Source organism: Sturnus vulgaris, chromosome 5 (genome assembly GCF_052056855.1).
Source record: "Sturnus vulgaris isolate bStuVul1 chromosome 5, bStuVul1.hap1, whole genome shotgun sequence".
NCBI lineage: Eukaryota > Metazoa > Chordata > Aves > Passeriformes > Sturnidae > Sturnus > Sturnus vulgaris.
In genome coordinates this window covers 30,413,851-30,437,622 of record NC_142247.1, presented here as the reverse complement: position 1 = coordinate 30,437,622, position 23,772 = coordinate 30,413,851, and the positions used below count along the sequence as shown (strand labels likewise).

General features: G+C 52.4%; 2 protein-coding genes across 2 annotated transcripts; both read right to left on the bottom strand.

The window, feature by feature from the left end:
* Positions 1-1,552: 1,552 nt before the first annotated feature.
* On the bottom strand, positions 1,553-10,387 carry SLC16A8 (solute carrier family 16 member 8). Its single transcript, XM_088165311.1, has 5 exons — positions 9,928-10,387; positions 6,478-6,714; positions 5,838-5,981; positions 4,423-5,286; positions 1,553-2,328 (listed from the first exon to the last, which is right to left on the bottom strand). Exons 2-5 carry the CDS (start codon positions 6,704-6,706, stop codon positions 1,937-1,939), a joined length of 1,629 nt encoding a protein of 542 aa, XP_088021437.1. The 5' UTR covers positions 6,707-6,714; positions 9,928-10,387; the 3' UTR covers positions 1,553-1,936.
* A 1,131-nt stretch (positions 10,388-11,518) lies between these two features.
* On the bottom strand, positions 11,519-23,259 carry BAIAP2L2 (BAR/IMD domain containing adaptor protein 2 like 2). Its single transcript, XM_014885330.2, has 14 exons — positions 22,998-23,259; positions 22,055-22,130; positions 21,683-21,769; positions 20,577-20,638; positions 20,217-20,288; positions 19,487-19,603; positions 18,957-19,103; positions 18,341-18,493; positions 17,755-17,896; positions 16,342-16,567; positions 15,380-15,451; positions 14,906-15,086; positions 13,065-13,102; positions 11,519-12,252 (listed from the first exon to the last, which is right to left on the bottom strand). Exons 1-14 carry the CDS (start codon positions 23,034-23,036, stop codon positions 12,177-12,179), a joined length of 1,488 nt encoding a protein of 495 aa, XP_014740816.2. The 5' UTR covers positions 23,037-23,259; the 3' UTR covers positions 11,519-12,176.
* Positions 23,260-23,772: the final 513 nt, after the last annotated feature.

The window sequence follows — 23,772 nt, the reverse complement described above, 5'->3', positions numbered from 1 at the left end:
CCAGCCTGGCTGACAAGGGCAGTTGTTCTCATGCTGTGGACCTTGGACCTCTGGGAAGTTGTGGGCTCCTTCTTGGAGGGCATAGTAGTGAATAAGGGAAACAGCCTGGGGTTACTGGGGAAAGAGCTGCAGAGAACTTGGTCGAGCAGAAACAGCAATCTTACCTTGTGGGGAGGGAAAACAAGCTTTGAGAGCACTGGATGAAGGCCTGCAGGGCCCCAGCACCCTTGCTGCTGCTCTCATTCTACCAGAGGTTTCCATCTGGGGTTTGTTATGGGGTTTAGTCTCGTTTGGGATATTGCTAAGTGAGTTTGAATAGGAAAAAGTTCAAAGTCACCACTATGACTGGCTTGAAATCAGATCTAACAGAGGTATTAGCTATGGTGGAACAGAGTACAGCCTCGTGGTTTACCTTCTCCCCTCCAATTTCCAGTTCTTCTGTCTCTTCTTAAACTGATACTCTTCAACAGAATATTTTGCTCATCATTTACTGCTGTTTTTGTTTGGGAGCACCTAACATGCCCCCAATGAATGAATTCCTTCATATCCCCACCCCCCTGCTGTGTTTAAATGGCTTTATGGATCCTGCAGACTCTGCCAACTACCCATAAATTTGTAGTCAATCTGGTCTGGAATGAAACACAACTTTTGGTGGCCCCACGAGCTGCCTTCCCTGTAGCCCTATGCTTATTTTTTGATCCCTTGTTATAGTCACAGGTTCCCCCAGGGTCTCTGAGGTGAAGCAGTTCAGGAAACCGGAAGAAAGAGCTTTGGCCAGGGGTGTTTATAAAAGATCCAATCTTAAAGCAGATTAGAAGTGGTTTAAGCATGCCAGGGAAGGTTGTCCTCTCTGAATCTAGAAATCCACCACTGCAGTGGGGGGTGAGGGGGTCAGGCCTGCCTTACCACGTGCTCCAACACCCTCGTTAGCAGCACTCAGGGACTGGAGCTTGTCCTTCTGCCTTGCCTTTGATTCCTTTATGTAAGGAGGTTTTCTCATTTAAGAGGAAAACAGGCATGTCTGGTGCCATTCCTGCTCAATGGATAATCAGCTGGGACATAGTAATTTACCTGTCTTGAAACCCCCGCCCCCACAGGGGCCAAGTTGTTCCCTTCACACGTCAACAGGACTCACTTGAGCCTAGATAAAGCTGGCTTGGTGCTATTCCTGTCAGCGAGGCTCCGTACTGTGGCTGCACACCTAATGGCATTAGCCTTTCTTAGGTGTCTTCTTGTACCTCAGCAGCAGCCTCTAACCCAGCGCTTCCCTACTTGGGGAAGCAGCATCAGGTGTCACTGCCCCAGCTTTACGGTCCACAAAATATGTGCCAGGCAGAGGTGGTTGGAGCTGGTGGCTTCCTGGTTTGGCAGTGCCCCAGGGAGGTGTTGCAGAGAACCTGGTGTCTACCCCCATGCTGATGGCCCCTGAAGGTGGCCGGGTGGTAGCTGTGAGTTACACCACCTCCTAAACATGCTGCCAGTGAGATGGACACTATCCGGACCGTGGAAGTGGCGTGAAGGAAACACTGACACCAGAACAGAGCGTACCAGATCTGATTACAAAGAGTCTCTAATTGTTTGTGTTCTGTATTGTGACAATGCAGAAGGAAAAGGAGAGTCCTTGGCAGCCTTTTCAGAAGACTTTCTCCAGGGCTGGTTTGAAAATGAGGAAAGAAGATTATTATTTTTTTTCTTTTTGGTGTTTGGGCTGCTGTGAGCCTGTGTTGTACCAGCATGGGTGCAGGATGCAAGTAGACGTGTCACTGGGTAGGTTGTGGACATATGTACATAAGGACCAGCTATTCTTATACCTCTCCCTCTTATTTCTTACATCTGCCTTTGTCCCAGCTTTTTGCTTCCCGCATCCCATCTACCCTCCCATGCTGAGGTACTTGCAAACAAGGCCAGTTTTATACATCCCTGTTCTCTGCCCTGGCTAAAAACTGTCCCTCTCCACCATCTGGTCAGCGTTGCAGCCGTCTCGTGCCGACACCTCCCCATCCCCTGCGGGACAGCCGCCTCCCTCCCCTCTCTGCTCCTCTGCCACATGGTTGGCCTCCTCGTTGGCCACCACCACGGCGTTGTCAGTGCTGTGGGCTGGCTGGTGGTTGTCACTGCTGTGCTCCTCGGCTTCCTGCACGTCGGACTCTGCTTCCTCGGTGTCGCTCCCACCTCCCGCAGAGGGGTTGTTCTCTGGGGGAGGCTCCTTCTTCCCTCGGTTCAGGCAGCAGTAGCTGGCAACACCCAGGAAGAGAGCGGAGAGCACGACCTCTGAGCCCGCCAGGTAGAAGATCACCTCATAGTTCTTGAGAGCATCAACCAGGCGGCCTGATGGTTGGAGAAGACATGAGATGGTTAAATTCGGCCTGTGCACTCCTGCATGGACAGCCCAGTGCAGGTGGGCAACACCTGCATTTGGCTGAGGACCCATTTCTCAAGGGAAGAGCGAGAAACCTGAATATCTAAAAATCACCCTAGGAAAGAGCTGTACTTCCAGGGAAAGTACAGTAACAGCTCATGGTTGGTGTTTTCCCTTGTTTGGATGAGCTTAATTATGACACCCTCACATTAGGGTCCCACTCCATCGTGGGCCATCTTCTACTTGCCAAGGTGGGAAAAGCCTCTCATGATTTGAATTGGCCAGTCTCAGAAAAGAAAGTTTGAGAGGTATTGCTATTTCTTAAGCTATTATGTCAGGAAAACATTTGGAAGGGAAGAACTATTTTCTCTTTGGCAGAGAAATCCCTTTGGTTGGCCCACACCTGATGATTTCTGTTCCAGAGATATTCTCAATATATTTTCTGAATCCACTGGGGCTGGCAATGGGGGAAGAGTTCCCAGTCCTTGGTGCTGGAGAGCATGAACAGCTGCCTTACTGCAGCTAAGATGCAGCAGCCATGGAACTGCGCTCTTCATCCTGTTCTTGCAGTCTCCAAAATGCACATGTGACCCCCAGTCCCTGCTGTGCCACCGTGCATGCCCTGAAACCAGCCCCAGGACATGCTGAGGTGCCTCCCCGAGCAGTCATGGGAGGCACGTGGCGAATTCCTCTGCCGGTGAATGTGCCCCCGTTCAGCCAAGCCGGATGGCGAGCGAGGAGCCTGCGTGTCCCAGCATGCGTGTGTGCGTGTGTGCGTGTGTGTGTGTGCAGCTTATCCTGTGCCAAAACCCCTCAGCCCCACGGAGCGGGAAGCAGCTCAGGAGGATTACACCAAACAAAGCCACTTTGTTCAGCCCCCTTCTCCCAGCTGAGCACTGTTCTCCCCGAGACCGAGCCATCAGGACTGTCAGAGCCCTCGAGCTTCCTGCACCAGCACCCAGCACGCCTTGGTTGCCCTCAACACAGTTCTTTGGTGGCCCTGCACTGTCTGTGTGCCATTTTACACAGCACCAAGGTACAGCTGAGCTGAGGCAGGAGGGCTGATGTCCCTTGTTAGCACCCCACTGGTGTGCCTTACTCCTTGGGACAAGGTGCTGTTAAATCCCACTCTTCTCCCAGTGATCTCTCCGCAGCTGCCTCCAAGACATAGTTCTTGACCCTCCCTGGCCAGGGACTGCTGACTGCCCCACAGGTTATAAAGTGAGACATGAATTCTTGTTAGCATTTAAGAAGGTCTTCTCTTGTCTGCCTAATTTCACTTGAGAACTGGTTGGAGTTGCTGAGGGCGAGTTTTACTCATAACAGGTATTTTGTGCTGAGGAAAAGACCATTCACACCACAGTCTTCAATGATGGGCTTTAGACCATGTGTTACAGCTGAAGGAAGGGACTGCAAGAAACAATAGAGTGGTTCCTGTCTGGGGATTTTCCACAGTCTTGTCCCTGACTCTTCCTTGCAAATCAGGAAACTGCACTTTGTTTGGAAATAAGCCTTGAGCATGATTTGGCTTTCTCACATGATCAGACACTTAACATTAATCTACACCAACCTCCCTTCAACAGCCTGTTTTTATGGGCTGTTTGTGGGGCATGGACCTTACCAGGGACTGTGACCTAGACTAGACTGGCTGTAAAGCTGTGAGTGTCTTAATCCTCTTAGAAAAAATGCCTCAGGGGGCTGTACAAACTGTTTTGACTTGACTGACAGCAAAACACCTATGCCTTGGAATCGGGATCAGAACAAATTGAGATCACTATTCACATTGCCAATCAAAAGGCCCTGGACACCAAGGGGAAATTGAGAGACACTTGCTTTGTCCTAATGAAGACTCTCCAAAGGTTTTCCTGCAGCCTGCGCCTGACCCTGTCTTTAATGTGATTCTGTGCAACATTCGTAGTGAAGGCAGAGACCAGCTCTCAGCTTCTAGAGCACATTTAAAGTTGAGAAATAGGGTCTTTCTTCAAGTGCTGTCTCCATGCCCAGTGCCTGCAATACTGTGGAACAGTGGCAGCCAGATGAATCACCTGTGGCAAGACACCTACCTGCAGAGGGTGGGCCGATGAGCACAGCAAAAGCCTCAATGAGTAGGACCAGCCCGATGGCACTGGAGAACTTCTGGGAGCCAACGATGGCCATCAGCACCTCGAACTGCAGTGCCCCCACCATGCCGTAGGAGATGCCAAAGAAGACACAGAAGATGACCAGCCCCGTGTAGTTGCTTGCCCTGGCACTGCAGATGTCTGTCAAGCCGTTGAAGAGCATGGAGAAGCTGAACAGATATGCCACGTGAGGGCGGACCCACTTGAGCCCTGCCACCATGCCACAGGCTGGGCGGGCAAAGATGTCTATGAAACCAATGATGGAGAGCAAGAACGCGGCCTCTGTGTCCGGTACCCCTGTGTCCTTGGCGTAGTTGACCAGCAATATGGGGGGCACAAAGAGACCCAAGACCAGGATGAACTTTGAAATGGTGTAAATGATAAACCCTCGGTTGGAGAAGATACTAAAATCCAGAAGCTTCTTTCCTTTCTTGGGCTTCTTCTTGGCTTTCTTGCCTTTCTTGGTTCCATCAGTGGTGGTGATTCCCTCTTCTGACTTCCCTCCTATGGGCAGCATCTCCTTGGCTTCATATTTGTCCTGAGCTTTCCCCATCTTCCTCTTCATGCCCATATCCAGGGGTCTCATGACTGCCCCACAAGTGCAGCAGTTAAGCAGAAGGCCCCCCATGATAAGGAACCCTCCTCGCCACCCAAACTTCTCCAGCAGCACTTGCCCCAGTGGGGAGAGCGAGGAAAGGAAGACAGGGCTCCCAGCAGCAGCCAGTCCATTGGCGAGAGGCCGACGCTTGTCAAAGTAGGTGCCCAGCATGATCAGTGAGGGCTGGAAGTTCAATGCCATACCCAGACCTACATGGAAGTGAGAGCCAGGAGAGAGACACAAAGTGCAAGAACATGAGATGTGTTTTGCAGCAAGCTGAAAACTCCCCTCAGACTATCCTAGTCCCGAAGTCCCACGATGGGATGAATGTATTCCTCACAAGCCTCTGCACCTTCATGCTGCTGGATTACCCCTGCAGAGGATGGGCTAAACCAGCCTGTCCAGCTGAAGTGGGCTTGGATCAGGTAACTGTGCTCACACTTAGGCAGGACCTGAGCCTTACACAGGAATTCTGCCTCTTTCCCCTGCCACTGTGTAACTGATGTCTCCTACCACAGTCACCATGATCACTGAGCACCACTTAGGTTTCTTCTTTCTCTCAACCATAGGCTCTGGCTGTTTAGCTCCAGCAAATGCATCCCTCACATGTGCAACATTGAGGACTAGATGCTTCCCATAGTGTGTGCAAATAGGCAAGAGAGACCTGATACTAGACACAGCATTGCTAAAGGGAAGTACAACATGGTCTTGGCTCTTCCCCAGGTAAACCTGTGTTGCCCCCAAATCCTGGGGCTCTCACCTGTCAGCACACCAGCTGTTAGATAAAGCTCAATGATATTGGTGGTAAAAGATGCCAGGATCATCCCAGCAGAAGCTAGCAGCCCGCCAATGAGCATCACAGGCCGGCAGCCAAACTGGTTCACCATGATGCTGCATACTGGTCCTAGGAGGAAGCAGAGGAGAGACTGAGTAGGTGACCAAAAGGAGAGAGGACAACTGGGAAGGGGAAGGCAGCCCAAGCAGGGCTGTCAGGGGAAGATGAAGCTCTAATATGGAGCTCACTACTTGACTGCTTAGATACACATCTGTTGGGCCTGGCCAAGGGAGAGAGGCTGGTGATGTGGAGACTTCTGTTCTGCCTTTGGCCCCTATTCCCTGGTGCTTAGTGTGATAGGAGCATCACTTCAGCAGTGGGAGCAAGCCCTGTATCAATTGTCTGGGATGTAGGCAAGGTGATCCCTGAGGTCTCCTGGGGCAGAGGAAACAGGGATATGAGATGCAGCACACTTCCAGAAAAGAAGTGGTAGGACAATTGTATTCTGCATCGTGGTTCATGACCAGGCCAGTGAGCATGAGAAAAGTCCATGGGGACTTGGTCGTGCCCATGGCAGAGTGGGAAAAGTGTGAGTTGAGGAGGGGGAAGTGTGTCCAAGCATCACCTGTCCCATAGAGCATGGCCAGCATGATGGAAGAGATCCAGGCTGTGTCACTGTAGCCCACGTGGAAATCTTTCATGAGCTCCTTGAAGTAGACACTGACGGCTTTTGGGAAGGCATAGGAGAAGCCTGTGATCACAAAGCAGCCAAGGAGCACAATCCAGCCCCAGCCACCATCTGGGGGCTTCACAGGAGCCGGGAGTTGTCCTTCTTCTGGGTCAGGTCTCCCCATCTTCTAACCTAGGAATGGAAAGGCAGGAGGGGAGGAAGTAGGGCAACAGAGTGAGAGAAAGTCTGCTGGTGCTGCAGAAAGACAAGAGAAAAGCAGAGCAGCAAACGTTTGCTACAAAGTTTCTCTCCATGCCCTCCATCTCCAAGCTCTGAGAGGCTCATTGGGGGACCACATCTGCTCTTTGTACCCTGATCCTGCCAGGCAAGGTGGGATTGCTTTGGAGCGTAAGGTCATGCCTCAGCTGGGCAAAGGTAGGAAGCTCCCCCTGAGATTGGGGCAGCCCAGAACTCCATAACCCCTGGCCAAACACAGCTAAGCAGTGTCACAGCTCCCAGCTCAGCCTGGAGTGCTGCATCTGATGTAGCATCAGGACCTGCAGCACCCCTCTTGCTTCATATCCAGCCTTGCCTACAGACGATGTGAGGCAAAGACCAGCAATGTGAACTCTTTTTACTTCCTTTTGAGCCTCTCCCATGCTGGTCTGCTCCAATGGGGAGTCCTTCAGAACCTGCCTTGCCACAGAAACTTCCAGCAGTGAGGCAGGGAGATCCATTAAGCCCTCTGTGCTTTCCTCTGGGAGGCCCCAGTGCATGGCACTCTCCTTCTCCCTCCTCTCCCCAACATCAGGGGCCAGATTTCTGAAATAGGTGAAGGGGGAGAGCACAAAAAAACAGTGGTTATTTGCATGCCAGAGAGATTAGGGCTCTGTACGTACACGGAGGGGCCGGAACAAAGCCTAAGTGGGGAGAAGGAGGGAATTAGAGGGGATGTCTTGTGAGTCGCTCTCAGGGCTCTTAAGCTGCCCAGGAATTTTGCTCCAGCTGGCTGCTATGGGTATGTTTTTCATTTCTCCCTTAGGTACCAGGTCTCTGCCCCTTCCCAGCACCACTGGCTACAGTTTCTTGGTCAGCCAGGATTATTTTCACACCTCTACGCAAAGCCATCTCTGGATCTAGACTACAGATGCTCCCAAGTAGATTAGACAGGCATTCTCCATGCCTGAGCTGGGCTTTTTTGGTCTGGTTTGTCTTCTATCACTATCTTGCTGGCAGCACACTCCTAACAAAGGTCCTCTCTCCTGCCCAGCTCCCTTGGCTGAAGGACTGCAGGATGGCGGCAGCATCCTCATCCCTTGGCACCAGCAGTGGTGGGAAATGCCAGGATTCACACACGGACTAGAGAGTGCCGAGGGGACAGGGAATGTCTTATGGATGTGATACACATCGCTAGGACCTGGTAATTTTGGATCTGGGTGCATTTCTCAAGGCAGTCCCTTTTCTTGGTGTCCTCCAAGCAAAAGGGGTGAGTTGAATTGATTCCCATAGTTGCTGTTGCTCTGAATGTCAGAGAAGTACAAATCCTTTAGACAAAAGTGTGGATGGTACAAGCTGGGGCAGACTCCAGGCAGAGGGCCTTTACTTGGCAAGAGTGGTCCTACCCCACAGCCACCCTCAGCCATACCCCTCCTTCCCTGCTCCTGGGATTGCTTGCTCCTGAAAACACAGTGCAACACTCAGATGCCTGCCACCACCATGGGTCCCTGCAGCAGAGTTCTCCAAACTTTCAGGATGCTGTGAGCCACAAAAAAGGGGAGCTGAATCTGGTTCTGATCATCGATTAGGGCAACTCTCTTGGATGGCTGTTTCCTAGCAGCTCTTGGGCTGAACCACAGGGGCCAGCACAGGCTACTCTAATCTCTGCCTCCCAGCCCAGGTCTCAGGGACTGTGGCAAGGGACAGAGGCATAAACTGAAAACAGGGGTCTGTAGAGATATTTTTAAGGCAAGGAATCACTACAAGTAAGAAAAGAGTAATGATAGACTCTGCAGCTACCCATACCTCCCCCATCTTACCCTTACTGGTGTTTTCTGGAACACTGGCACCCTGAGAGCCCAACCTAATAGCCTTGCTCAGTTTCTACCATTTTGCCCACTGTTCCTGTCCCAGCTCCAGCTGACTGACAAGATAGGTCCAATTGTACAAAAAGTGACCTGCTGCCAAAGCACAGTGATTTCTCAATCAGTGCTGGTGCTCCACCACTGCACTATCTGTTGCATGTAGCTAATTCAAGTAAGACCCGCCACCAAACATAGCCTGAGACTTTCTATCCAAGCCCCTCTCCCAGCCTTGCTTTTCTTGAGCTCATCCTGCACCACAAATTAAATGAATCAATCAAACCACTGCAATCCATCTTTCCCTCAACCCTGCCACTCCCTGTCAGCATTCTAGCAAGAAAATATTTATCTGTCTGTGACATGCTCTTCAGAGATTTTATAGCACTGCCTGTAAGTGATGAGCTCATGGCATCTGATTTTGAAGAGCACGTTAGACAAATATCTGTGAGTACTTGTTTGAGTTTGGAACTGGAGGGCACCTCTGCAGGAGCCACTTGCTCAGTGCCACAGAACTGTATAGCAAAGCATGAAAGCACTTTTACCTGCCTGCAGCCAGGGGTTGGCTGAAAACGCCAACTGATGATGGCGTGCACCAGAGGGGCTCACCTGTGGAGATACCTCCAAGGCCAAAATGCCATAGCACACCTCTGCTGGAGATTTATCCCAGCTGTGAGCCAGTTTTCCCAGTTCAGAGCTGCCTTGCTCCTAACACCATGACACACATGCTTGTCTGCTCACAGCTGCACGCAGCAGTCACACCACATACCCTGTACCTGCCTTTGCACACTCTGCAGCTCACTATCATTTTGTCCCCAGTTAAGGAGCTTTATTCACAGGAAAAAACGCAGTGTGTGAGTTCACATGCACACAAAAGCTCATTAGCATGGGTACCTGCCCTTTCCCATGCACAACAGGAAGGTGGGCCAGAGTAGGCACTGCCACAGAACTTGCTGCAGGTGGCTGCAAGAAGACTTGCACCCACACCAGGAAGCACAAGCCCAGGTTGGAAGGGTGAAGACCACAGCACTTTGGCTGTGCCTGCTAGTCCCTGGACACACACAGAGCACAGTGCAGCCAGTGCTGGATAATGCCCAGAAAATCCCCACTGTGCCAGAGGGTCTACATAAATGCTCTTAGCACCTCCACACAGTACAGGTGGGGCGGGGAGTCTTATTTATTGAGTGCAAGGGCCGCGATTCCCCCCACCAGCCTCTCCAACCCACCGACAACCCCCTGAGAAAGCTTTTGTTAGAAAATTAAATGAGTTCAGGCCCAGGATGAATCAGCTGCTGGAGCAAGGGCACAAGCATCCCTCCACACCACTGACCTGTGCAATGAAGCGATGACCTCCCGAGCACAAGCTGAGCCTCCACGGGTTGAGCAGATCTGTCAACAGTGCTTCCTTCTCCCACTGGCTGGCACTTCCTGGCTCTGGATGAGAGTGCCTGGTTAGATGGTCCTGCTGGATCTTTTCTCCATGGTGGGCACAGGACAATGCCTGCAGGAATCTACCACCTGTCAAGCAGTCTCTTGTGCTCTGCTCCTTCCTTTGGAGCTGCTACGTCCTCACAAGACAGCTAATCCCCCTCTCAGCTTGCTTCCCTCCAGTTCCAGTGATGCCCAGCAAAGCTGTCTATGGCAGATCCGGGAAGACACCCTGTGTGGGGCACCCCTTTGCCTCCTGTGGGTGCAGGTAGTGTCCCACGGCACTCCCAGTGTGGATGTGGGTCAGGAGCTGCTTATGGTTTCAGGTCGGCAGAGACCAGCGGGTGCTGAGCGGGCAGAAAGCACTTCTCCACTTTTAAGAGGCTTTTCCAGCCAATGGGGACGAGGTGGCTGCCTGCCACAGCCCGAATCCCCTGGTAATCCCGCTGCCCAGGGGCTCCTTGCGTTTTCCCCAGCAGAGGAGGGCAGGCTGGCAGGGGTAGATTCATTCGGAGGGAGCAAAACAGGAAGAAGTGAGGTGAGGTTGGGTGCTGGGGATAGCAAGGGTGCTGGGCATGTGCCCGTGCTTCAGTAAGGGGCAAAATAGGTGAAGTGGCTGCTTTTGGAGCTTCCTCAACTGCCAGCCACCATGGAGAAGCAATGGCATGGTTTTGCAGGGCATGTGCCCAGCAGAGAAGCAAAACAAGGTGGAGCAGCCAAGGAATCGCTGCCAGCCATGGCTCAAACTACCAGATCCTGCCCACCCCGGGCAGCTCAATAACCCCCCTCAAAAGCAACCTCCCCAGTGGCTGACTCACAGAAGGAGGTCTGGCAGGCACAGGGGACATGCCAGTCTCTGGCCGCACTTGGGGGAACACTTTTACTTCCAGGGAGGGGGCTGGGGCTCAGCCCAGGGGGGATTTTGGGGAGGAAAAGGCCTGGGCTATAAACCCCTGACACCTCTCAGCAGCAGGGGGGCTGCGGGGGCTTGGCCACACTCACAGCCAGGGTTTAATGTCTATTAATAAGGCTAATCAGCTAAGCCCTGGCCATCGCTAGCGCTCCATCCCTCACTCACGCTGCCTCTCCCGTGAGGGCTCCCCCAGCACACATAGGGTATTCCCAGATTAGTGAGACCCCACAGACCCTCAGGGAATGTTTTTCCCCTGCACTAAGCAGCTCTGGGATGCCCAGGGTACACGCTCCAGCAGTGGGTGAGGAGAAGGGGGCCACAGGTTCTTGCTGCCCTCTGGCAACAGGACAGACAGGGGGACTCGGGGGAAGCCAACAATGGGCATTGCAACCCTCCTGGTGCCCTCCACATCCACTCCAGGGGCTGGTAGCTGCCCCGTCTGGACTCACACACTGCAGTGTCCAACACCACAACTGTAGGCAGCCATCATGGCCCCAATGCTGGTGGAGAGTGCCCATCCTCCTCCCCCTGCATTCTGTGACCGAGGTGATGTCCCAGCCACTGAAATGGACACAGAATATGCATTCTCCATTTTATTTTAAAAAAACCCATATATTTTCCACAGGACAGTACATGAAGGAACAGGGCAGTGGTGCTGGACACTGTCACCTGCCCCTGCCTTGGCCCAGCACTGCCCAGCAAGGTAAGAGGCTGCACCTGGGGTGAGAAGGGGCAGGTGCTGCTACAAATGGACACTGTCAAAGGGGCCAAGATCAGACCCTGTCGGCTGGACCACATCACCTGGAGCCTTCTTGTAGCCTTCTCTTCTGGGGTTCATTCTTCTGGTGGCAAAGGAACTGTTTGGTGAGAGTTCTCTGCCCACAGCATCCCAACAGCACCGCCCTGGCTGCAGATGATCTTAGCCAACCCTACCTACACCTCCAGCCCCATCCTTTCTCCCAGGCCATCAGCACCAGTAACACCAGACTGGTCCCTCCCGCTCAAGTACAGTAGCACCACAAGAGGAGGGGAGCAGGGATCAAGACAGAAGGCAGCAGAGATATGCTCCCAGACACCCAGGTGAGATGGGTCCCATTGTCCCAGAGGTATGGGAGGGGAAAAGAGAGTTCACTCCATGAGTGGTAGCACTAGGTTGCTGCCCAGCTGGAGGTCACAGCAGTATCACTTCTCCTCCTCCTCCTCCTCTGCTGAAATTGTTCAGTGCCCACAGCCCTGTTTCATCGGATGATGGGTGCCGAGCGGTCATTGGTGACTGTGGGGCGCAGCTTGACTGTGGCAAAGGGGTTGGTTCCTCTGGAACGGGAAAGGAAACAGGCAATCGTCAGAAAGTCTGCAAATACCTTCAGGGATCTCTGTGACCAAGCAAAGGCTACTTAGTCCTACTGCAGTCACCTCCCTGCCAAGGAGGAGAGCTTGGTAAAGCTCATTCCTGAGTAGGTTTTCTCCACCCTTAACACACCCCTGCTGCACATTCCCATGTGGATCCCCTTGGGCTCTCCTGAGGGCTTCTCACCCTCCCTCTTCCAAAAGATGCAGAAGAGACACCAGCACATGGCTGTCCCTCATGACAGCACTTGCAGAGTGTACACCAACCCTCCAAGCAAGGAGTTGGGGAGTAGAAAAAGGCCACAGCACCACACCAGAAACACGGAGACATTAACCCAGCTGCAGGGGGAAGAAAACCAGGGATTTATGTCAAGTCTCATCTCCATACACCAGACCCATCAGAACTCAAAGCCACATCTTTTTATGCCTCAGCCCTATCCAAGCAGGCAGAGATGCACAGTCATGTAGCTCCACACTCAGGCTGAGAGCTGCTATTGTGACCCTTCCAGGATGGATGGGAAGGAACATGCGGGTCTGGACATGTGTTCAGGGTGCTCAGGTCCTACCTCATTTTATCTGAGTCAAGATAGGACCATCAGCAGAAGCCAGAATAGACCACCTCTGCCTCCTGTCCTGGAAGGTAAGCTGTGCATTGCTTTTCCCCAGACACTTCCTTGTTCCTCCCACATTTGATAATCCAAAGATTAAATAATCATAGCATTGTAATAATACTCCCCTCTGTCAGACGATTCCAGAGTGGAGTTCCACGTCTTACTCACCGTGGGAAGAGTTCAGGGGGCTGATCTGCTCCTGATTTCTGCAGTGAAAAGAAAAGCAGCAGTGAGAAATCTGGAGTGGAGAATGGAGAGAGAAAAGTGGGGCAGGAGACACTGCACACATGGAGGATGATTTCACAAAACACTCAGGTGAGTTAGGACCCCAAGTCCTCTTAACAGGGCTCTGACTCCTTATTCATTCAAGGTTTGCAAAAGTCCACAAATTCCCCGCTGTAGATAATACCCTGAATTTTATTGTGGTGAGTTGTCCCTACACCGCAGGTTCCTTACTCCCCTAGGACATCTTCCTTTGTTTTGAGGAGGAAAGGAGATGACTCGGATCCCCAAAATGTCATACCTGAAGAGCACAGCAAACGTTGACAGTCTGAGCTACATTTCACCCTCCAGCACAGCCAGAGATGCCCCCTTGTGTTGCCCACACACCATGGCAAAAAATCTGTCATCCAGGCACTTCCAGCATCCATGGGGAACTCCAGAGTTCTACCCACCTACCCTACACCACATACTACTTAAAAGTGGACAAATCTGGTGGACAAAGTTGGACTTAGGTCCTGTGGCCCTTATTCTTGGCCAGTAGACAGTGAACGATCAGTGACAGCTGACCTGCTAAAGTACTCTGGTGGCAGACAAGAAAGCCACACGTGGCTCTCTGGGATTCAGTTAGGAAGTCACACCCATTTGTTCGTGGCTCAGCTGGGGGATGTTTGGGCATACATTTAAAGCAAGGCTGTCTTTCCAAATTAGTCTTTTCCTCCTTTCTAGTGAGGTTTCATGCTCTGCTATGCTGCTCCAAATGCTGCACACAATTCATGGCTCAATCCCAGGTCTATCCCAACACCCCAGCTCTGGGACAGGATGAAAACCCAGTGACCCAGAGGGTCAGAAAGGCTGCAGAGGCTGTTCCCCTGTGTTGTGCAGCCTGATGCTACCTGAAACCACAGAGCAGGACATAAAAGGGAAAAAAAGAGTAATTAAATGTTGCAGTTTTCAGTTCTTTGAGACATCCAATTCTTTGCAATCTTGAGCTGGCCTGGAATCAGTGAGCATAGAAAAGGTTTTCCAGCCCTCTGTGAGACTGAGCAAGTAATGCCCCATGGGCAGCACTGTTCTTTCTTCCCCCAGGTCCTCTCCTTTAACTTGGTTCTCCCAGTCAATTCCCTACTGCTGGAAGCAATGATAAGTGGAGGACTTCCTCCCCAGTATGCCATCCATAAGCCACGGGTTGAACACAACTTGTTCTAAGGCTCTCAAAAATAGCTGTGCCCTCAGCCTTTACTTCCAGCTTTTCCCTATCCCATCTCTGACTTTAAGCCAACCCTCGTCTGAATTTAAAAGAGGAACCCTATGAAACTCCTCTCTGTTCTCTGAAGGGAGAAGAAGGATGGCATCTCTGTTAGCTGGTCACCCACTCCCAGACCAGCCTGGTCACTCCATGGTCCTACTATTAGCAGAAAGAAGTGCTGCCCTGGAGCCACCAGAAATCAGGCTGGGAGGCCATGGAGAAAAGGATTGAACTGAAGGGTCCCTGGTGAGCAAAAAAAGAGAGAGAGATGAGAAGGGCAGGGGCAGAAAAGCAGTCCCTTGGGGGAGCAAAGCCAGGCACTGAGGATCTGCACACAACAGGAAAACTGGCAGGGGTCATCAGACAAGGTGGCATGTGGACACGGATGAGAAAGACTAGTGCTAACAAGACTCAGGAAAGCAGCAGGTCCCTTCACCAACATCAGAAAGGTGATTTTCTGTCTCTACTGGCCAAAGCAGAAAAGATGTGTCTTGATGTGGCCCACTTCACACAAACCCACCAGAACTGCTCCTGCACTCACCTTGGAGCCAGAACTGACTGGGGCCACCACTCCACTCTGGTGGCTGCTGGCACCCACAGAGAGGGGAGGTGGGTTCGGCAAGCTGGGCTGGGCAGCAGCAGGCCAGTAATTGCTGGAGGATGGAGTGCTGGGACGGTCCAGGATGTCATCCATACTGTGACTGCTTCGCAGTGGGAAGGACCTGAGCAAGAAGAGAAGACAGTGAGATGGGATCAAAGAGCAGGGATCAGGGGGCAGCACAGGTGCTAGCACAACATGGGATGTCTCTGGAGGAAATACACGTGTCTTGGACCTGTCCAGTTGCAAGGACCTTTGAGATGACATTGCACAAGTTATGGGAGCTGCCTAGGGAAACCTGCGAGATCCCAGGGCACAATGAGGCTCTTGGCAGGTTCTCCAACATAGAAGCCCTGCAGGTCTCCATGGGACACACTCTAAAACTATGATCCCTCTGGCCAATTGCCATCCTGTTACCTGGTGTCTGGCTCCTCCATCTCCCTCGTATTCTCCAAAGGCTTTACATAAGCTTCAGGGAACCAGCCACACCTAAGGCACAGGAACAGAGACAAATGAGGTCCAGGAAACCATGGTTTGTGGTTCTTCAGATCCAATTGCCAAACACTTCTGATCTGCACCAATTCCACATATCAATCAAGCCACATTTGCCAGTACCATGTGTGACAGGATTCCTGAACTTCTTTCACCCTTAGGTAAGGCCAAGGGTTATTGTGGGACAGACTTTGAGCTTGGAGCAGGACTCACTTATCTCGGGAGCTCAGCAAAACCTGTGCTCCTGGGAGTAATGCTGACACAATCCAGCAAGAGACTCCAACCAACCACAATTACAAGGAAGCTGTGAAAAACTCATCCAGGGATTTTACAGCAGCTCCACTCCAGAACAGCTGCCCAAAGAAAGGCACTGCTTTTGTTCATCTCACATCTGTGAGCATTCCTGCAGACCACATCCCATGTGGAACAGGGCAGGTTTTACACACGGGTGTTGGCTGGCAGTGCCACAGGGAGTAATTCAGTAAGTGCGGGTGCAGCAGTTTCCATGCCCCGCCTGTGCTGGAGGCTGTGGCAGCAGTTGCAGTGTGAGCTGAGAAATGCCAGGCCTCTCAGGTAACTGCAGCAGTTCATGGCCCTGAGCTGGATCCCATGACAGGAGTCACTCTGTCGTGCAAGGCAGGAGGGGATCACTGCATCCCTGGCTCTTCCACCCAAAGCCCCTGGAGGTTTCTCAGGCAGCCCATCCACACCAGCCCTGCCACACTGCATCACTGAAGACACAGCATTGTCCCACTGAGATGGTGGGTGGGACACAGTGCCCAGGCCACACCAGAAGGCGAGGGGGGTGATAATTTTGGGCTTAACCCTTCCAACTCCAGACTCAACAAGCCTGCATCTGGCCAATTTACAGCAGCAGAGTCACGTACGTGGACGAGCCCTCCAGTTTGCCGTAGAGCCAGCCGTTCTGCGCCTCCGGCATCAGCACCGCGATGACGTCCCCAGGCTCAAACGGCAGCAGGGTCCGGTTGGCACCCGTCGTGTGGGGCACAATGGCCTGAACTCTTGTGGTGCCGCTCCTCTTTCTGCCCTCGCTGCCACTGCTGGCCTCGCCAAAAGAACCCGAGCGGGATGTACGGCCCGTAGGGAGCAGACCTGTGGGGAGGCATCCCAAGGGTCTGGCTGGAGTCTGGCTTCCTCCTGCGAGACCCACGCTGCCTCAAAGGGACCAGCGCTTTCTCAGTCAAGTAATTACTCTAGTGGAGGAGCAGATGGCCTTGCAGGGAGAGAGCAAAGCATAGCATGAGAAAAGCAGGGTAAGCATCCTGCAGGAGACAATCAGCTCAAGCCAAACCCATTTGTTTTGCACTGTGCCCTCTTTGGCCAAATGCCTAGAGCATAAGGGCTGCATGCCCTGGCTGATGCCCTCCCTGCCTGACAGTCCTCTTCCCGACCTGCTAGAGCTACTGATTACTTGTGTAATTTCTCTGTCTCCCTGTCCTTTTTTCAATTATTTTAAAAACGTTAAGCTGAAATTCCTCAAGAAGGAAAAGCAGGTGTGCATTGGGTTAAGTGTCTGGGTTTCATAGGACAAGCTAATATTTAATCTGGTAGTATGAGAGAAGGTGTGTGGACACATTGTTAGAGAGCTAGGAAAATTACAGCCTGGAAAATCACTCTCAGGCTGGAGCTTCTCCTGCTCTCTCAGCTCCATTCTCAGGCTGATAGCATGTTCAGCTTCAGTTAGGGAGATTTTCTCCCAGGATGATAACATGGTCAAAATAGAATGGAATTAACAACATTAGATTAACACCTGTTTTGGTGCGTGACCAGGCCTGGGAAAGAGGTGTCATTGTCTCTGGATCAATCATCTGTACTCTGTCCTTGGAGTTGCGAGTCGCTCTACTGAAGCAATGTATTTCTGAATAAAGTCTCTCTTTCCTATCCTGAGAGGGACCATGTAGCCATGTCTTATTTCCGCTCCATCTAAAGGGTTAATACCCCAACCAACAGCTACAAAGGTGCTTTACTAAAATGGGAATTCTTGCAAGAACCAGTTCTTGTAGTTCAAGGAGCCTTGAAAATTGCACATTCGTAGGTTCCCCACCTCACACAGCCTGGTCTTGCCATGGATGGACTCTGCCCTGAAGGCTAAGCTTACCTTCTACTTCAGCCTTGCCCTTTACAGCTCCCCTAGGCACCATCCTCTCACCATGCCCAGGAATGCAGCTGAGGTCTGGTGGTCTGATAGAGTAGTGGTCCCTTCCCAGACCCAACCCTTTTCCCAGAGAGGTCCAACCCCTGCATCTCCCCATAGCACTGCTCCCAGATTTGGGTCATACTGGCTGCTGATGGTGTCCTCCGCAGTGGCCGCCTGGGAGACTCTGGCTGAGGAGACATCCTCATTTCTGGAGGGTCTGGAGTGAAGATACTGGATCTACTCCCAGTCATAGAAGAAGCAAAGTCCCCAAGGGGCCTCTGGGGCTGTTGGAAAGAAACTGGGCTGAACACACATTCACAAAGGCTGTGTTAGGCAGGAGATGCTCTGAGAGAGATGCAGTCTCTCTTAGAAAGCCAGACTCAGCACATTCCTCCACTCCAGCCCACACAAAGACTACTATTCCTCTTGGCCAGGAAAGGCCACTGGAGCTGGACAAGGCAGCAAGTACCATGGTTGGCCAAGGACTGACTTTGCCCTACAGCCTCACCACCAAAGAACCATTGAATATTTTGGGTTGGAAGAGACATTTAAAGGCCATCTAGTCAACTGCCTGCAATGAGCAGGGATGTCTTCAATCAGATCAGGTTGCTCACAGCTCAGTTCAACCTGACCTTGAATGTTTCCAGGGATGAGGCATCCACCACCTCTCTGGGCAACCTGTTCCAGTATTTCACCAAACGAGGTTAAGCTGTCTGTGGGCTCCTCACCATCTCGAGGTGGGTGGGCGTGAGCCGTCCTGAAGGATAGCCCTGGCCGTGGGAGGCTGAGAGCAGCCCCTGTGAGTGGCTGTTTGAGGGGTTACGGCTGGCTTCCAGCTGCTCCTTCCACCACGGTGCCTTGGTCTGGATCATGCCCCGAGCCTGGGAAGAAAGAGAGAAGAGGGGGTGATGGACAGGGCAGACCAGCTACAGAGGAAGCCCAGGGCTTACACATGCACCAGAGACCAGGTCCTCCCACAATTAGGCTTGTGGGAATGGCCAAACAACAAAGGCAGGAATTTCGAGGATGGCACCCTTCAGCAGAGATCCCCTGGTCCCAAAGACCCTGCTATAAACACCTACAACACCCTTCCCTCCTCCATCACTCACACACCCAACTAAGCCCATGCCAGCACCATGCTCAGCCCCAGGCATGTTCTCCCACCCTAGTACAGCCAGCCTGAACCTCACAGCAAGAAATAAAACAGCTTCCTGCCCAGTCCATGCACAGATGCATCCTTCACTAAGGGATGGCTCAGCCCTGGCTCCCTCCTGGCTGCATGCTCTCCCTCCAGCCCTGCTGTCTGCTCCCCCAGCCCTGCTCCCCAGCATGTCAGGGCTGTACCCTGCTGTAAAACTGGAGGAGAGTGTTGTAGAGCATGTGGTGCTTTTCAGCCAGGAAGCGGTAGCGGCGCTTCTCCTCCAGCTCAGCCTCCCTCTGGCTCTCAGAGACAAACGCCTGCATCTCTGAGCGCAGTCGGATCACATTCTCCTGTGTCACAGGGGAAAAAGGGAGGAAGGGATTAGTGAAAATCCAACAGAGTGGACTCAGGGGATGGGTTGGAAGGGGTCATTATGTCTATCGACTTCCCAGTCCACTTGCAGTGCTGGAGCAGCAAAGAGGAGTTAGAGCAGAGTGCTGGGGATTAAGTTCTTGCTTCTGAGGCTTTCTATATGAGAAAAGGGCTTGGCAGGAGTAAGTGCCACAGATGAGTAGCACCCTGTAGAATAGTGGTTTCCTACTTTCCAGATAAGCCTGCTGGCTTTTGAATATCGGGGCAACCTCTTGGCTAAGACGGCTGAGAAATCACCCCTGGCTCCCGAGAAATTGTTCAGTTCTTATTACCAACTCCCCTTCCTGCGATCACTGCTTACCTTCATCTCCCGGGCATTTTTGTCACGAGCCCTCTCCATTCTCCACAGCTCTGCCATGCACTTATCCAGGTTGGTGGCTCTTCGCTGGTACTCCAGCTCATACTGCTTCTGGCTCTCCTGCCAGGGAGAAAACAGGCTCAGTAAGGAGCCAGAGACCCAGCCACACTGTGAGGCAGCAAGGGTCCTGCTCTGATGGGTGGTTGGTCATCTGAGTCCACCTGCAATCAGGCTTCACCTGGACTTCTTGTAAAATGTCTTTCTTTGCCTTTCTTTAAATTTTAAATGGCCCAAGAGTGCTGATGAACCTCCAGATCTGAGGAGCAAGGACTGGCACCCAGCTGCCTCAGCACTGAGCCCAAAGGCCTCTGTCTTTCTATATTGACACTACCCACAGGCATGGCCAGCTGGGCCATGGCAGCACAGGACCCACAGACAAGCAGAGTCTGTGGTTTGGGGAAGCTGGGAACTCTATTTTAGGAATGATGAGCCTCTCAGCCCCGCTGAAGCATTTGGCAAGGCCCACTTCACAAAGACCAGCCACCTGCCCTTTTTAGCTCTCCATCATCACTGAACAAGGGGAGTTTGTTCCATGATGGGAGAAGGTAAGAGCCCCTCTATCTCTTGCTGAGAAGAATCATGGAAACACCTCAAGTGTTGAAGCAAAAACCCTTGGGTGAAGGGGACAGTGAAACAAGGAGAGCTGAGGAAGAGAAGGGAGTTCATCACTTACACTGATAAACTGCACATCCATTTTGCTGTTCTTCTCCATGTGCTGCAGCAGGTCCACATGGAAAGTCTGAGCCTGAAAAACGTGAAGGAGCCATCACCCTTATCCCTTCACCATATGGGGTGTTGCATGCACTGTGATAAGGGGTGGCTCATAAAATGTGCTGAGCAAGTGACTTGCAGCCAGGCTCTGGGCATGCCAGCCCTGTAACCCTTCTCTGCCACGTGCAGCAGGGAGGCAGGCACCTGCCTGCAGGCATGCTTGAGGGCAGCTGATGGGGTGAATATGGTAAATGCTGATAAGCTGTATTTAATTAAATCATGTTATTATCCACCTCCACTAGCCCTTGGGAAAACCACTCACCACAACTTCCAAATCAGAGCTCAGTAGTCTCTGTGTGTCAGACATCTGCATCAGAATTTCACCTTTAGGGGGAAAAAGACAGGAGAAGATGAAAAAGTCCTGTGGCCATTTTCTTGTGTGCCCAAGCTGCACAGCAGATGATACACAGCTGTGAAAGTCCAAGAGATATCACAAAGCACTGCTCTCTGCACCCTGGCAGCCTTCCTTCCCAGGCACTGCCAATGCAGGGTTACTCCAGCTCATGTGGTGGCTGGACCAGTGTTATGCTACAGCCCCCGGTGTCAGCAGGCAGCCTCACCTCTTCCATGGGCTCTGGGTGCTGGGTTTCTGCTCTGCCACAGCCCCCACAGGCCCCATTTCCAACCCCAGTGGCTCTCCAGATGTGGTGCACATTTCTGGCTGTCCTATGGGAAGGCAGCTCCAGCACCTGCTCCCATGCTGTGCATGGTCCCACTCCAGCAGGGCTGGCATTTGAAACCAGGAAAGGAGGAGATGGATTACAGGGAGCAGAGGAGCGAGCTGGGAGGTGCAGATGACAAAAGGAGTCTGCAGAAGGGGCACACAGCTGGAAGCTTTCTGATAAAATGTTTAGCAGTGGAGCAGCTCCCTGACCACATTTTCAGCAGTTGCCACCAGGCTACAGAGTTATTTCCACTGCTGAGTGTGAGTCCCTCAGCCCCAAGCTGCCATTCCAGCTGGTTGCAGGCTCAGGAGGACAAAACTCCATCAGCTGTTGTCAGTGCATGCTCCTTGACTTTTCTCTCACACTTCCAAGAAGTAGAAAAATACTTCCTCCGTGATGATCTTCTGGGGGCAGCATGCCTCAACAGGGACTGGTTTCTGTGAGAGGTCCATCACTGGACCTGAGCTCACTTGCTGATCTCAGAGAGATACAGGGAAGAGTGCTGGGACTGTGAGCAATATTCAAGGACACACAAAAAGTTTGATTGTCACCACCTGGACAGGGCCTGGTACAGAGAGGCACCATTTAGAGGAGCTGTCTTTCTTGCCCCACTACCTGGAAATGGACCAACTAAGGGAGAAGGTAAAAAAAAGATAACTGTGGCTGACCACAGGAGAGAAGTTGATGTGCAGGAGAGCCTTACCCAGCATGTGTGAGGTGGAACTCTGCAGTGCTTGCTCCCCAATCTTCTCAATTGCCTTAAAATACACTTCAGCTGCTTTAGATAATGCTGTGGGGAGAGGAGAGGGGTGGTAATGGTCCGGCCTGCCTCCCCACCATCACCAGCTCCACAAACAGCACACAGAACAGCCACCTCCTGGTAGCTGGCCTGTAAGCACCCCATCTCTCCCCATCAGAAGTGGGTCCTGGAGCTGAAGGGTGCTTAAGAGCAGCTCAGGACATGTCAGAGGTGGCAGACCAGCAACTTTGTCCTGGGTGAGGGGATAGGGTATGTCCAGGCTGGATGCAGCACTGTAGTCTGGAGCCCTGGCTGTGTGTAGGCACACTCACTCACCGTGGAAGGCTCGCAGGTAGTTGTTCCCCAGGTACACCAGGTTCTCCAGTGCAGGGTTGAACTGCTCCAGGATACTCTGTGGGCAGGCAGAAACAGGTTAATGTCATTCTTCCTCATGCCCAGAGACCTCAGCAGATCAAGGCCTGTGCTGTGGTTTGGCTGGGTGAGAGCCTCTTCTGGAGCACTGGAACCGAGGCAATGTACAGCCAAGCACAGCCAGCTCCATGCACTGGGGCTGGCTAGCAACTTCAGCTGCCCTTAGCCTTCCCAAGCCAGCCAGGAGAAGAGCTGTGCCAGAGGGCAAGGTAGCCAAGTGGCTGCCTAAACGGAGATGGCTTTCTCCCAAGGGCCCACCCCCACTGCAGGCAGGGGAGTAAATGCAAGGGGGTCTGAGCAGCCTTTTCCCCTCATCCCAGAGCCAGCCAGAACACAACCCTTTCCTGGCCAGGATGTGGTGCACTGCCAGACTCAGCAGCTTAGTAAGAAACGGACAATCAGCTTCTCTGCTTTTATTTGCATTTATCAGAGGTGTCCATTGACTACAGAGAAGACCAGAGACTGGAATAAGCAATTCCCCACTTCTGTCAGCTCTCCCCTCCTTGGCTCAGCACTGATGCATGTAGGGAAGCATTTATGAGATCAGAGACTCTTTCAAGGGAAGGGCAAAACGGCTGATTGAACTTCTTCCTGCCAGCAACCAAGGTGTGTCACCCTTTATGCTCCATATCCAAACCACCCTGGCTGCCCGGTTCCTTCCCGAATCTCTTCTTAAGCACCCTCTCCTCCTACTCCCAAACACAGCCCACAGGAGCTGCTGCAGTTCAGCCTGGGAATGGATTCAGCCCTCAGCTGTCCACCCAAGGGAGCCTTAAGCAGAAAACACTCCTCTCCCACCCACATATCTCCCATATGCAGTCGAGCAGCCTTTGATGCCAACACTCACCTTATAGATGGAGATGGTGGATCTGTAGGACAGATCCATCTCTGGAGCCTATTCACTCTCCCACAGAGAAGCAAGGAGCAAAGGAAAGTACAAAGTGCTATTCTGGCCTGAAGGACTCTGCTTCTGCACAGCCAGCAGGATGGAAAGAACCTGCCACCAGCAAGGAAGGACAGCAGGAAGACACAGACGTGGTACAAAGGGAGCACTGATGGAGTTTAATAATTCACCAGCCGAGAGGCTGGAACTTGATCTCTGGAAGTAACCAGACTCTGGGGGGGAGAGAGGAATCCTGCGACAGCCAGCAAGGACATGTGACCGCCTCTTTGCATTATTGATTGCCAGCTTGGTACCCAGCTCTGCCTGTCCTGACACCTGCAGCGCCGGCCACCTGCCCGAGCCACCGCCTTACGGCTCGCTGCCTCCGGCACTGCCAGCACTCTGACGTGGCTCGATCGGCCTCATGGAGGCGCCTTCAGGTCTCTCTCACGCAGGCACCTCGAAAGTCAGGAGATCCCTATGAGCTTGTGATCGCAGGCAGCAAAGAGCAGCAGGCGGGGGAGGGGGGAACACAAGGAAAGCTCTATACGGATTTCAGCTCTTCCCGCCCATATTCCCCCATCCCAGGCTTCAGCCCTCTGGCTCTCAGCCTCCCTCCCACTCCCAGTGAAACTCTCTGAGCAGCAGGAACACGCTTCTATCTCAGGTGAGAACCTTTCCCAGGTTCACCTCTGGTGAGCTGGGACCAGTGCTGCCATTGTGATTTCTTCTGGGCACG